The 12,531-nt window shown below is 48.8% G+C and overlaps 1 protein-coding gene across 1 annotated transcript; it reads right to left on the reverse strand.

Moving 5' to 3' along the window:
- Positions 1 to 321: 321 nt before the first annotated feature.
- Positions 322 to 5,353, reverse strand: ODF1 (outer dense fiber of sperm tails 1). Its single transcript, XM_068397212.1, has 3 exons — positions 5,100 to 5,353; positions 2,943 to 3,188; positions 322 to 694 (listed from the first exon to the last, which is right to left on the reverse strand). Exons 1-3 carry the CDS (start codon positions 5,351 to 5,353, stop codon positions 322 to 324), a joined length of 873 nt encoding a protein of 290 aa, XP_068253313.1.
- Between the last annotated feature and the right edge of the window lie 7,178 nt (positions 5,354 to 12,531).

A 12,531-nucleotide genomic window follows, 5' to 3' on the forward strand; every position in this document is an offset into this window, starting at 1 on the left:
ATCCTACAGCTCAAATGGAAGTGGTGGGATTGAGAGAAGTGTCCTTATAGAAATGTGACTCATCACTTTCAGCCTTTAAAATCCATTGTATGTAACAGCAATACCCGCCCCGAACCATGCTACCTCCAGCCGTGCCTTCAGTACCCAGCAAGTGACCGCAGCCAGGCTTGCCCAAAATCATCCTTGCATTTTCCTGCTGGCATCCCCCTTTTTCCCCACCAAACCCCTTCAAAATGAGGCTCACACACACCTGCCCGGAGTGCTGCCTTTTATTTTGGAAGAGGCCCAAAGAGCTGCGGGTGCACAGTTAGCGGGAAGGACCTAAAGCCCACGGGAAGAGGAATGCGGCAGAGGAAGGACTGTGTCCGGGGGCTGCTCCCTGCTGTGGCTCAGGAGACAAGGGTCACACTTGCATGCCGCTTCGATCTTCATGATGCTATTTGGTCCCAGCGAGCAGGTCACCTCATCCTCACTCACACCCCGTGGCAGGCTGATTTCCTTCGTGATGTTTCTGTAGTTATACTCCTTCCCTCTTGCGGTGGTGTGCTCCTCCTCGTGCTCTGCTGACACCTTCACCTTACCATCTTTCACCGTCACAGTGACTTCCTTGGGGTCAAAACCCTTCACGTCCACCAAAGCCAAAAGTTTCTGATCATGGGAAGAGTTCAACATCCTGTTAAGTCTCCTTTGTGTGCTGGAATGAAAACAAGAGGACAGCCTTTCAGTCCAACTCACAGAAGAATGGGTGAACCACCTTAAGGACAAGAGAAGTAAATAGGAAACTATTGGATCCATCTTCATGCTGATGCACAGCACTTGGGGTGGTGTCTGCACCATCAGAAGGAGCTCCCACCTCCACGCCACAGCAGTCAGGAGCATTGCAGTGTCCCTTCTTGGGATGGGGCAATTGTGGAGCTGAAAAAGTTTTTTCACCTAAATACAGAGAAGCCAGCGTTCCTTTCCTCTTTCACATGTACATATGCCCATGAAGACATATGTGTCCATCTTATGCCTTGTGCTACATTTTGAACGGATAGTTGCAATAGATCACATTTCCCAGTTAGGAGTGTTGTTTAAAGCAATCAGTGGATAGGAGACACATCTGGCAAAAATAACCCCAAAATGCTCCTGCAGAGCTGGGCTGGAGGCTCACTGAGCCATTAAAATGATTTCTAATACTGTCAAACAGTGACTCCGCTCAACCAGAAGGCTGGCTCTTATTCAGTCCATTTGTAAAGTAGGCAACGGAAGGGTCACCTCAGTTATAATGGCTAAATTGGACACAAGGCACCAAATTAAAAAGATAATGAGAGTGATGGAAGAGGAAATAGGGCAAGCAATGAGGGAACGGGCATGACCACTAAGGTGAGAAACCCCTAACGAGTGGTTTGTTAGCAAGGTACATCCATTTCAGCAATCCTACCTAAAGCCTCCAATGATTCCACCTGCTGTGGTGATTTGGGGATGTGTTTTCTGTGCTCTGTGAGACCTGGCTCCTCCACCTGCCCCTTTGTTCTTTTTATGTTGCTGGTTAGAGGAGAATAAATGTGCTGAGAAGAGTTGGTCCTTCACAGCATTTTTTTGTGGGAAGAGGACGGCTGAATTCCCCAGCGCGATGGGCTGAAATTCTGTGGTGTGGTTTCAGGTTGGCAGTGGTATGGACTTATGTTCAAACCAGCAAGTTGTCCTGAGTGTGGCAGGGCCAGGGAGCCTGGCACTCAAGGACAGCATGTCCTGGCATCCCACAGCCCATCCTGAGACCCCTCAGCTTCCATTCCAACTGAATTTCTATTCCTTCACTGGGATTCTAGTGTGCAATTATTCCGCAAGGGGATGCTGCGCCTGCCCAGCTCTGGTACCCAATGCACTGATGAAATCTGGACACAGACCCCAGTCCCGTAACACTCGGGATCTGAAATCTGCTACTCTACTTACTGGGTAAGTTTAAAGAAACCTCACAGCAACTTTCAGTTTCGCTGAAGTCATCGTAAAATTAACCCAGGTGTCAGGCTTTTTCCTTTTTCCTCTAACTTTATCACACCCAGTAGATAACACACATGGAAGACTGTGAGATGATACTTGCTGCTCTACGGGTAACAAAAATGTCACATTTTTAATTGCCAAGATAAAAGTCTCATCACCTCCAGGCACAACACAAGAGAACTCAAACAGAAGCTTGAGTTTGGGGAGAAAATACCAATGCCACAAATGCAGCAAGAGACTGTCACCACTGCTGATGACCAAGGGACTTCTTAGCTCTTCTGGTCTCTTAATATTTGGTTGTGCCTTAACCCAGACAGTAAGGCTTTATCATTCAACAGCTCCCTTCCTGTAGGGCTGCCTTTGGGTTTTGTCTCTACTAGAGTCAATCTTGAACTCCATTAACAAAATAAAATCAGTTAATCAAATTGATTAACAATCAATTGATTAACAATCAATTAACCAGTGGTCAAAATGGGGATGTAGAAATCCTGACACTTATCTCCCTACTGTAGGACATGGGAAAATATGGACACATCTGTGGTGTGTCAGTGTTGCACCCCACTGCCATACAGGACGTTTGGCTACTGATTAATATAATTATGTGTTTAACAGACTTAAACTGAATTTACATCGAAGATGGATTTCATTCCACAGACGAACAGCTTTGGATCTAATTGTGTGCTTTACTTCAGATGCAGATTGCGAGACAGTTAATGTCACAATGGTGTGGTCCAAACCCTTCCCAGCACAGGCACTGACTGCGTGGCTCCTCTCGGGCTGCCTGGCTGAACAAGCCCTGCCTTCCCATTCCCCTTTCAACTAATTTCTCTGAAAACGGCTATTTCTCTCCCATCCTGCTTATCCGTTTCCACCTTTGCTCCTGATACCGATGCCAAATCTCCCTTCATCCTGCCTTAAAGGGTGCCGATGCCTGTAGAAAGCAGGTAAATATCTGTTACCTGCCCAGTTCTTGCTCCACATCCAGCCCTGTGGTGAGGGCCCTTCTCTCCCAGGGGTGAGGGTCGGGCTGGTCCAGGCAGCAGGGCCACGGGGCTGGGCTGCACGGGCAGGACGCAGGCAGCTCATGGCAGAGCTGCTGCAGGTGCTGGTCCAGCAGCCTCATCTGCCTCTGCATCTCTCTCTCCGCCTGCCTCAGTCGCCACTTGGCATCTTCCAAAAGGCGATTGTGCCACGACATTGTCACGCTGCAAAACACATCAGGGCACAAGTGTGGTCATGGCAGCCTGCACTCGTGTGGGGGAATAATTGCTTCGAGAGTTTCATGCAGAGGTGAGCATGTAAGTGGAGCCACAGGTGCTCTCGCAGCCTTCCAGCAGGTACCTGTGACATCATGGGCCTGGGGACACGTCACAGCTCCACAGTCACCCTGGGAAGCGCAGCCCAGGTCCATGCACAACCACAACTGCCCGCTGCAGCTCCCACCTGCGGACTAGGGGAGCCCGTGGCAGGGGGACGTGCCGGGGGGCTCAAGGCACGGCAGGGATATGTGTGCGATGCCTGGGCAGCAGAGCCGCGGGCTGTGAGGAGCTGACTTGGGTGCAGTTTCATGCACAGCGTTGCTTTAGCACGGCTGCCCATGCGATCCCCCTCTCTCCTGCCCTGGCACACCAGCGCGGAGGGAACGCAAGCTGCCCCCCCTCCACTCCCAGGCAGAAATCCCCATGGACAAAGCCCACGTCTCCGCTCAAGTTTTTAAGCGTGTCCTCTTCTTGAAAATCGTGGGGTTTCCCATTTCCAGGTCCTGACTGCCACTGCCTTGGGAGAAGAGAAATGCGCACCCAGCAGCAGGCTACTGCCAACCTGCTGCAAAACCGCAGCCCCCTGCAGCCTTCCTCTCCTGCTGCCTGGCTGCTGTTGACCACAGCCTTAAAGAAAATGTGAAAATCAAGGAGAGCTGCAATTGCTCTCTATGTTTTTCCTCTTTTGCAAGTGTTTTGCACAAGGCGTTGGATGTGTGATGCCTAAATACATTTTTTGCTGACACCCAGCATGGGCTGCCACAGCGTTAGGTGAAGGCTACCAGAAGCCTTGGCCTGAATACACGTCAGGCTGGTCTGCGGGGTGCTGGCACCCCCCGGGAGCACCACCAGCCCCCCAGTACCACCGGCAAAGGTGAGGTGCTCATGGCAACTCCTGCACAGCTTCTCCCCGGCGGAGCACCCTACCTCCCCATCCTACCAGCTCTTTTCTCCAGTAGCTAAAAGTTTCAGATGTGATTTCAAACCCTCTGCTCCCACCAGGAACTTCTCCTTCTGCCTTTTAGCTCTCTGCCTTTTTTTTTTTTTTTTTTAACAGGAAAGACACGGTAAATGGTTAAAAATGTGGAGAAATGGGAGGTTCTCTTTACATCCCTTACTGACAGCTGCAGTTGAGGTACTTCTGGGAACACTTTGAGAACGTGCACCTTCAAAAATATTTATGTCATGGTCTCACACCATGTTAAGCAAACAAGGCACTAAGAAAAGCAGACCCCCTTACAGATGTTACTCCACAGCTTTCACCTGCCCATGCATCAGAACAAGGTGCTGCCTTGGCAAGAGTGGGTGACATGAGGATTTCTGTTGATGGAAGACAGCAAAAAGGGTGCTGCATCCCGCAATTATTTTACAGAGAAGGAGACGGCGCACTCAGGGCGCTGCTGCAGGCACTTATCTGAGCTGAGTTTTACCTTCGCAGATCCTGTGTGTGCTGGGATCTGTTGCCTGTTTGGGCAGGGGTGCTGCAGTCATCAGCTCCTGCCTTGAGGACTTCTAAAGCCATCATGTCCTGTCAGGCTGTTGCATCAGTTTTTCTTGAGAATGACCTGCATGGGTTTCAGTGCTAGCGATGCTCATGGCATGGATAGATTTGTCTGGCTCCCAGAAAGGTGCCTGTGGTGTACTTTAATCACAAGCAGCATTGACACCAAAAACTCCTGGGTCTAATACTGTTAGAAAAACTAAGAGAAGACTACAGGAGTGGGGAGTGCTTCTTATTTTGTGGAAATCTGGGTTTGCAGTGGATCAAGTATCAGTGGGAATGCATAGTCCCTGTGTGTTTAAGAGAGCAGGAGAAGACTCCTTGGGAGCCCGGGAGCTGCTCTACGCTGCTGGTACCTTCCTATGGAGGAAGCAGATTCTACCATTATTAGCTGTATCCAAAAGCCCAAGTGGCCCCCGCAGCCTCCAAGGAGGCAAAGCCGAGCTGGCCCCGGGGGCTTCTCCCGCAGGGCTGCTTGCTGACCGCCGGGAGGGAGCCGGACCTGCCGGCAGCCGAGCGGGGAGTGCAGAAGCGGGACCCCAAGAACCACAATGGGGAGCAGGTCGCACCTCTGGTTGGACAAAAATATATGAGGGTTCCTGTTGGACATCGCTCAAATTCAGACTTCGGTGTATCATATGCAAGAATAAATTAAAACATTCAAATGTAACTTTGTATACCTAATTATTTACATATACCAGCAATGAAAAACCTTTGTTAAAAGCCAAATGCTTAATACATACTTACAAAGCAAAACTTCTTAACAATCCCCAGATCCCAGCAATGATACTCACCATCGGCTTCTGTCCCATCATCTCTGATAAGAGCTGTAGCCCAAGACATGAACCACATTCCCTCAGACTGGCCTGTGACGCAAAAGCTAACCCCAGCCTCAGCAGCACAAAAACCCTCATCTCTCACGCATCTGCAAACTGGTGAGCTGGATGATGTGTCATTTTCCCAAGGAGAAATACAAGTTTGGCTTTTCAATAAATCAAAACAGCCAGCTTATTTTATATTGAATGGTAGTTTCATCCAGAAAAAAAAAATTGCTTTGTGCTTTATTACTCATAAAAGGCATCACTTTTTCAGTCTGGAGACAAATCTTTTATTTAAAAGCTGAATTCAAAGGCTGCCAACGTGTGAGGGTCCCTCCTGTATGAAGTCTGTACACCTTTCTGACGGCAGTATTTTGTCTTTAAAACTCTGACGCTCTCTAGTCTCTTTGGCTTCACATGAAAGAGCCTTTCAGGAGGTCTCTCTTGCATGGTAAGAGTCTGAATCCTTTATTTCACAGAGGAAGTTTTGTTTGCCAAGTCCCATCTGAAGAGACAAGACCTGGAGCAGACCACTCAAACCGAGCATCAAGCTAAAATCTTCCTGACAGAGTCCTGGGGGTACAGACCGCAGGAGCTGTTATGAAGCAAAGACGCCAAACACAAGGATGTGTGTCAAAATAAAATTTCTGCAGGAAAAGCAACAGCTTGAAAATGATTTGAAGTTAAACCTCCCTGGCATGTGAAATCAGGGGGTTTGAGGATTCACCACGCGCCCCGCAGGAGAGTGGGGAGGCTCTGCAGGCAGGGATGCCTGTGGGGTGCTGCCTCCTTTGGGGTGCATTTCTGTGCCAGGGGATGGGAGCTTTTCCCTGCAGGTGTGCTCACCCAGGGAGTTTGTTCCCAGACCTGGAGAGCATTAGCACAGCCTGCAACCTTGGGCACCAAGCAGAGGGATCTGCACACAAAATAAAGTCAGAGGGCATCACCACACATCCTACATAGGATAAGTAGGTGTCTGAGGGCACAAATCAGCCAAGCAAAGATTGGCCGAGCTGCTGCTCTCCTCCTCTGCCCCCTTTCCCATCCCACCATCACAGGCTGGAGCGCACCATGCAGCACTGCTCCTGGCCCTGCTTCGGAAGCAGTGCCTGCTTTTCCTTGTCTTACCACATCCCAAAACCTCCCGGGAGATCCTGCAGTAGGATGAAACTCTGTGTCAGCGAGTGCCCTCTGTGAAATCAATTAACCCAGGGGTAGCAACGCTGGTTTACAAAGATTTCCCAAAACACTTGTGCACGGAGCTGCTCATCCCTGAGGGCACTGTCACACCAACTGCGTATCTTCACTTGTATTTTCAATCAGTGTTTAAAAATCATAAAAACCTATCTGCAGGCAGGACATTTTTTAATGCTCTGAAAAGTGGGCTGTAGTTTTTAAACCCAAAGGAAACATACAGCTCTGAAGGTAATTTGTAGCCTTGTTTCCCTTTACTGCAGCAGCTAAGCAAGAATTGTGTGCTGGCAGCGTGCTTTTTTCCTGCCTCTGTTGCCATTTTCGGTTAAAAACCTCCACACTCTAAACCTTTGGTCTTCCCCATGCAAATAAGTAACTTTGCATTTAGAAGGGCCAGATGGGCGGCTAGACGAGACAACTTAATAGTTATTTTTCATCTTATGTTTTATCATCTTTCGATAAAGATCTACACCGTGATAATCCTTAAGGTGACCTCCTAGGGGCTGAGCAGAAGTGTGCACATGCTTTGGCTGTGACAAGTGACTCTCTTGATCATATGTACTCGAAAATACTTTTGGAAGGTGGCTGATGCCTCTTTCTAGCACTTAGCACTGTTTGCAGATTACAGCAGCTGAGTATTGTAAATTTAGTTTCAGCATTCTCAGTCATATGTGATCACTTCCAGTAGTGTCCCCATAGAGTTTACTGTCTGTGGATGTCATTTTTAGGAAAGGGACCTCAAAAGCATTCGGAGGAGAAAGACCGATCTGGCTCTCTTGGCAAATGATGGCAGCAAAGGGGTTGCCTGATATCCCTTTCCAGGCTTTCACTCCCTTTGGGTGCGGCATTATAGAGAAACCCATGGTCTTAATGGTTCAAAGGAGTCAGATCCCACCTCAACCTGGTACATAAAAACCAGCAAATGTTAACAATCAAAATCCCTGAATTACTGATGTCACCTGCTCCTAGTACAGTGAGAAAAACGGAGTCAGGTTGGGAAGCGAGCAACCTGCCCAGGTGGGTAAACCATAAAGATAAGGTTTGTCACCAACCACCCTTTTAGGGGGAAATGTGTGACTCGATATTGATACCACAACAGTGGCAGATCAGATGGAGCAAGTGTTTTCCTTACAGATGCCAAGCCAGAGTCTGGGACTCTGTGATGAATGGAGACGCTAGCGAGTCCTTCCGAGCCCGGGCCTGACATACCTTGATAGGCTGGAAAGAGCACATAGATGACCCATAAACTGACTTCAGTTTTTGTCTAAACACTCCAAACCATCCAGAATGTGGGTGTGCCTCCCTTTACCTTCTCTCTGCTTTTTCTCCCAGCCTTCTCTCATGGTCTTGCTTCTCTCTGAAAAGATCGCATTGTAGCTGGCATCTTCTGCATCACTGTGAGTAGGTGACTGGTGAGGCAGATAAGGATATCTTAAACAACTCAGTGCTCAGTCAAACTCCTCCAGCCCTGAAAAGCCTGCTGAGCCCACACACCGGGGTTGTCATTGAGTGGGCATCAGCTCACAGGTCCGCAGGGTCTTCCATGAGCCTCCAGGGTGACACTGGGCTATGGGCTACTCCACTCACCATGGTGTTTGTCATGCTGAACTACCCAAACAAAAAGAGCCCACATGGTGCCTTGTGAGAGAGATGGTGGCCATGGACTCCATCAGGGCGGGGTTCACCTCTTTCCACAAAGCAGGGCTAGAGGCAGGTGAAGGATGAAGGTCCCACTCCACAGCTTTTTCCAGCGTACCCATGGGCTGGGGTGAGGGCAGTCCCTCAGCTGTGTGCTACCATCACACAAGGACAACACGCAAGTGCTCTCTCTGCCACGGTGTGAGGTTGACCCCCTGAAGGCAGGTACTGTGTCTTAAGGCATCACCATAAATGGGTAAAGAGACTTTCTGAGGCTGCTGTGTCTCCACCAGAGACGTGCAGCTGCTCCTGCAGAGCAGTGAGGGAGACTCAAGGCATCTCCAGGTTAAGAGAATGAAGAGTATTGCAGGTGGAGCTGCTAAGAAGGCATCCCTTCAGCAAAGCTGGCATGAGAGAACACCAGCCTTTGCCTTTCATTCCCTTATCAGGGGATGATCAGGGTGGGAGGGCACCTCTCCCAGGGCAGCACCACGCTGGTCCACCTCCAGCTGCTCCACGTATGGAGCTGGTGAGCTGTGGAGGCGGCACAGGAACCAGCCAAGTAAACGGGAAGTGGGGCCACACCACTGTGAAACAGCTTCTCCAAAATGCCTGCTACTTTTTCAGCAATTTCTGAAAATATGCAACTGTGTAATAAAGGGTTGGGCTCCTGACTCACAAGGAGCCATTCAATTTACAGAAGCAGCTCACTCCTGAGACAAGCTAATCTGCCATGCATTAAACAAGCATTTCTTGATGGGCTGCTTCCCACAGCCAGAGCCATGTCCGCTCCTCCCCTTCCTCCCCAACTCCCCAGCACTGGTGTGCTGTCCTGGGCTTGACCAGCCCCAGATGGGAGCGGGCTGGATGGCCAAGCCGAGGCGTAAGAATCACGCTGGGAAATGTCACCCAGCATGAGTAATGCTGGCAGTGCCTCTGGGATGTATCAGGAAGAGCTTCATGCTGCAGGAAGGTGAGCTGCTCTGTAGTTATTTCCTGTGAGCTGCAGGAGAGCTTGCCTGCCCTTCCAGGCACAGATGGGTAATTATGGGCAGATGCTGGAGGAGTAACCAACCACGTGCAGGTGACTTGGCCAATGTCACCACTGAGGAGTTAGTGACTTCTCAGGCATGGGGAAGTGGCATTCATGTTTATGTAGGTCTGCCTGGCTGGCCCCGCTTGAAAGGGGCACGAAACACAGCTGAGAAGGTATGTGGATGGATGGGAATTGCTTTGAGCACAGGTCAACTCCATCTTGAAGGTGTGCTGTCTGTAATTTCCAGAACAAGCTCAGCTCTGTTTCCCTAGGGGGGACTTCTGCCACACGGTGTGTTACTCTAATTGTGGTGGGGTAGCCTCAGTAGTCCCTCTAGCAAAGGATCTTTTAGCCATTCTCCTTCACTGCAAGTCACCCTGTGCTGTAAATGCAATGTGCGAGTTGCTGCCAACACACTGATATGTGGATGCTGCATGTTACTGGGACATGAAGAATTACCAGGGTAAAACTGGGGTGGTATGATGCAGGTTTCAGCTTAATCAGGTCCCTGCCCAGTGAAGTCAAGGTGAATTTTGAGTTCTGCTAAGATCCGGCAATGAAACCTATTTGAGGTTGTTAAGGAAGTGAGTCCACTATCAAGCCTAACTTGCAAATGTGGTTTTGAAATTGTCTTCTCTTATCAGTGGAATTTGACATCCTCCTGCTTCTAGTCTGCTGCACTCCTAGGAAGTCTGCACAGCCAGATCTAACCTGGCATGAGGAGGAGGAGGCGGATGAAGGAGTGCATATACCACAGCATCCATCTCTGATCTGGCCCTTTTCAGTCTCACAGATTGCCTTGAAAGGTCACTCTCACGGTGACCTTAAAGGCAACACCATCCCAACACAGCTAAGTCAAACCAGTATTGGTTCTTTGGCTCTTTGTTTTTCAGCCCTTTAGAGTCCCTGGCTGTCAAGATCTTCCTGACACCCATGAAGCTGAGAACCTTTCTCTTAAAATGTAAAAGGAGAGTGGAGGGATGGAAACTGGAAGATGTCCTTCAGAACACTGCTTACTGCCAGGTGTGACTGCCTCTCCCTGTCCTCAGCACAGAGCCAGGGATCCCCCTGGACACTCAGAGTGAACCTTGTCAGGGAATCCATGGAGATGGACTTTAAGATACTCCAAATGACATGAAACTTGGAAAAAAAACCCTCAAAAAACCCCAACCTCAAACCCCTCAAAACCCAAAATCTAACCCTAAGAAGCTGGAAGCACTGCTGCCTTCATTGCCCTTCCAAAGATAACACCTGAATTAGCCTGTTCTTCCAGAACATCTCTTGGTCTCTTTTGAGCAAGAACAGATCAAGTACAGCAAGTACCGATCAATTCAAACAGAGTTGGTCAATGTATTTCCAGACCTAGCAGGTTTTGACAGTGTCTGACATGCTGATTTAGAGATATCAGCCAGAATCTCTTAACACCCCAGCCACATTATTAAGTGTGGCGTTCAGGATATCACTTTAAGCTGAGTCTGGACTAACCCTCATACGGAAAGCCAGACGTTGCCTAACGGAGAGTGTGACAGAATACAGAGTACTGCAGCCACACACTGACACCAGGTAACCATGTGCTCAAATGGATAATAATGATCATTTCCCCCTCTCCTAATTTCCTTATGGAATGGAAGTAATTAGCCATGTAACTGTGCACCTATGTGTCCAGCCAAGTATTGCTGAAAGGCTTGGAGCAGACCCAGGTCGTCAGGCTCCAGCTCAGCCTCCTGCTCTTTGGAGTGGCATTGACTTCCCATACAGACCTGTAGAGTTAACTCCTGGGGATGGTATTTCTGTATTCCCAACAGATTATTTATGTAAATTAGACAATCCTTTGATATCCTCTTGGTTTTACCGACGTATTTAACACTCTCTAACCTTCATGGGAAAAGATATTCGTGTTATATCAATAACTGGTTTTTACATCTTTCCTCAAGGAATTCTTTCTCCACTTGAAACTCAATGGAGTGATTGAGTTCCTTCAATACAAATTTAAATGATTTGTTGAATATTTTACACTGTCTCACTTCTCACTCTGCTGCTCAGACACACTGATGCTCAGTTAACTTTAAATGGGTTTTCTCTTCCTTGTTTTCCCAGTGCTGTTCTAAGGTGTCTTCCTTTCAAATAATGCTTCCTGCATCATCCCGGGCTCTCTTCCACTTCTGCTCTGCCACTGGCACATAGCGGAGAGGACCTGAGAGCACGGACACGCTTTCTTACACCTAAATGAATAAACGTTCTTCTTCCTAACAAGGTCTGTTCTACAGAGGCCAGGTGGAAGAAAATGAATGCTACCCTTCCCTTTTATAGCAAACCAGTTAATTAATTGCTGATCTGCTCATGGTATTATTCACTGTAGCTCTGCATGTTTGAATACAATTAAAGCAGTGACAGGTCTTTCCCCAGTACATTTCAGGGCACCACGGTATCCAGCATTGTTGATAAAGATGCTTTATGCCATGTGTACACAGCATCTTGACTGAAACACCCTGCAGCACCATGCCTTGGAGAGCAAAAGCCCATGGCATGTTAGTTGTGCTCATTCACTAAGCTTGCCTTTTCTAACCCCAAAATGTCCCAACAGCTCCCCGCCAACTCTGGCTTTCTGCCTGCTCACTGCTCCTCTCGTGTGATGGCCTCTGCAATAGCCTGGCTGTGCTGCCCCTGCCATTGCTCCTGCGCTGACGGGGTGGTGCAGACCGCTTGGAAGATGCACTTGCAGCAGCTGCTTGCCATCATGCAGGTTCGGAGGGGGTGATGCTATGGAAGAGCTCCTCTCTCCCTCCATCAAGCCAGTCCACTCTTCCCAAAGGTAGTGTCTGAAAGCTGCTGCAATGCTTAAAGTAAACAGCCTGCTGATAAATTGAAATTTCTTCTCTCTGTCATAACCAGAGTCATTTCCAGGTGCCCACATCACCTTCTGTAGCACAGAGGACTGCAGTAGTCTTCAGGCCCTAACGCTGCTCTGAAAATCCCCTTGCTTCAGCTTTTGTTTTCAGCCAACATTACTGTATTCCTACTGCTCCCATTTAGTTCAGATAGCTCAGCAAACGGCGAGTCTGGTGCCCAGAAGAGATGTAAATTGTGGAGCAGCTGAAGACA

This window comes from Nyctibius grandis, chromosome 3, assembly GCF_013368605.1.
Source record: "Nyctibius grandis isolate bNycGra1 chromosome 3, bNycGra1.pri, whole genome shotgun sequence".
NCBI classification, from domain to species: domain Eukaryota; kingdom Metazoa; phylum Chordata; class Aves; order Nyctibiiformes; family Nyctibiidae; genus Nyctibius; species Nyctibius grandis.

What these genes read in the sequence shown, in the direction of transcription:
- ODF1 (XM_068397212.1), bottom strand. Translation starts at nt 5,353, where the DNA reads ATGTCCAACAGGAACCCTCATATATTTTTGTCCAACCAGAGGTGCGAC. An exon ending in TCTGCTTCCTCCATAGGAAG is followed by an intron (nt 3,189 to 5,099) that starts GTACCAGCAGCG and finishes TGTGTTTTGCAG; the next exon opens with CGTGACAATGTCGTGGCACA. An exon ending in GTGGAGCAAGAACTGGGCAG is followed by an intron (nt 695 to 2,942) that starts GTAACAGATATT and finishes TTTTCATTCCAG; the next exon opens with CACACAAAGGAGACTTAACA.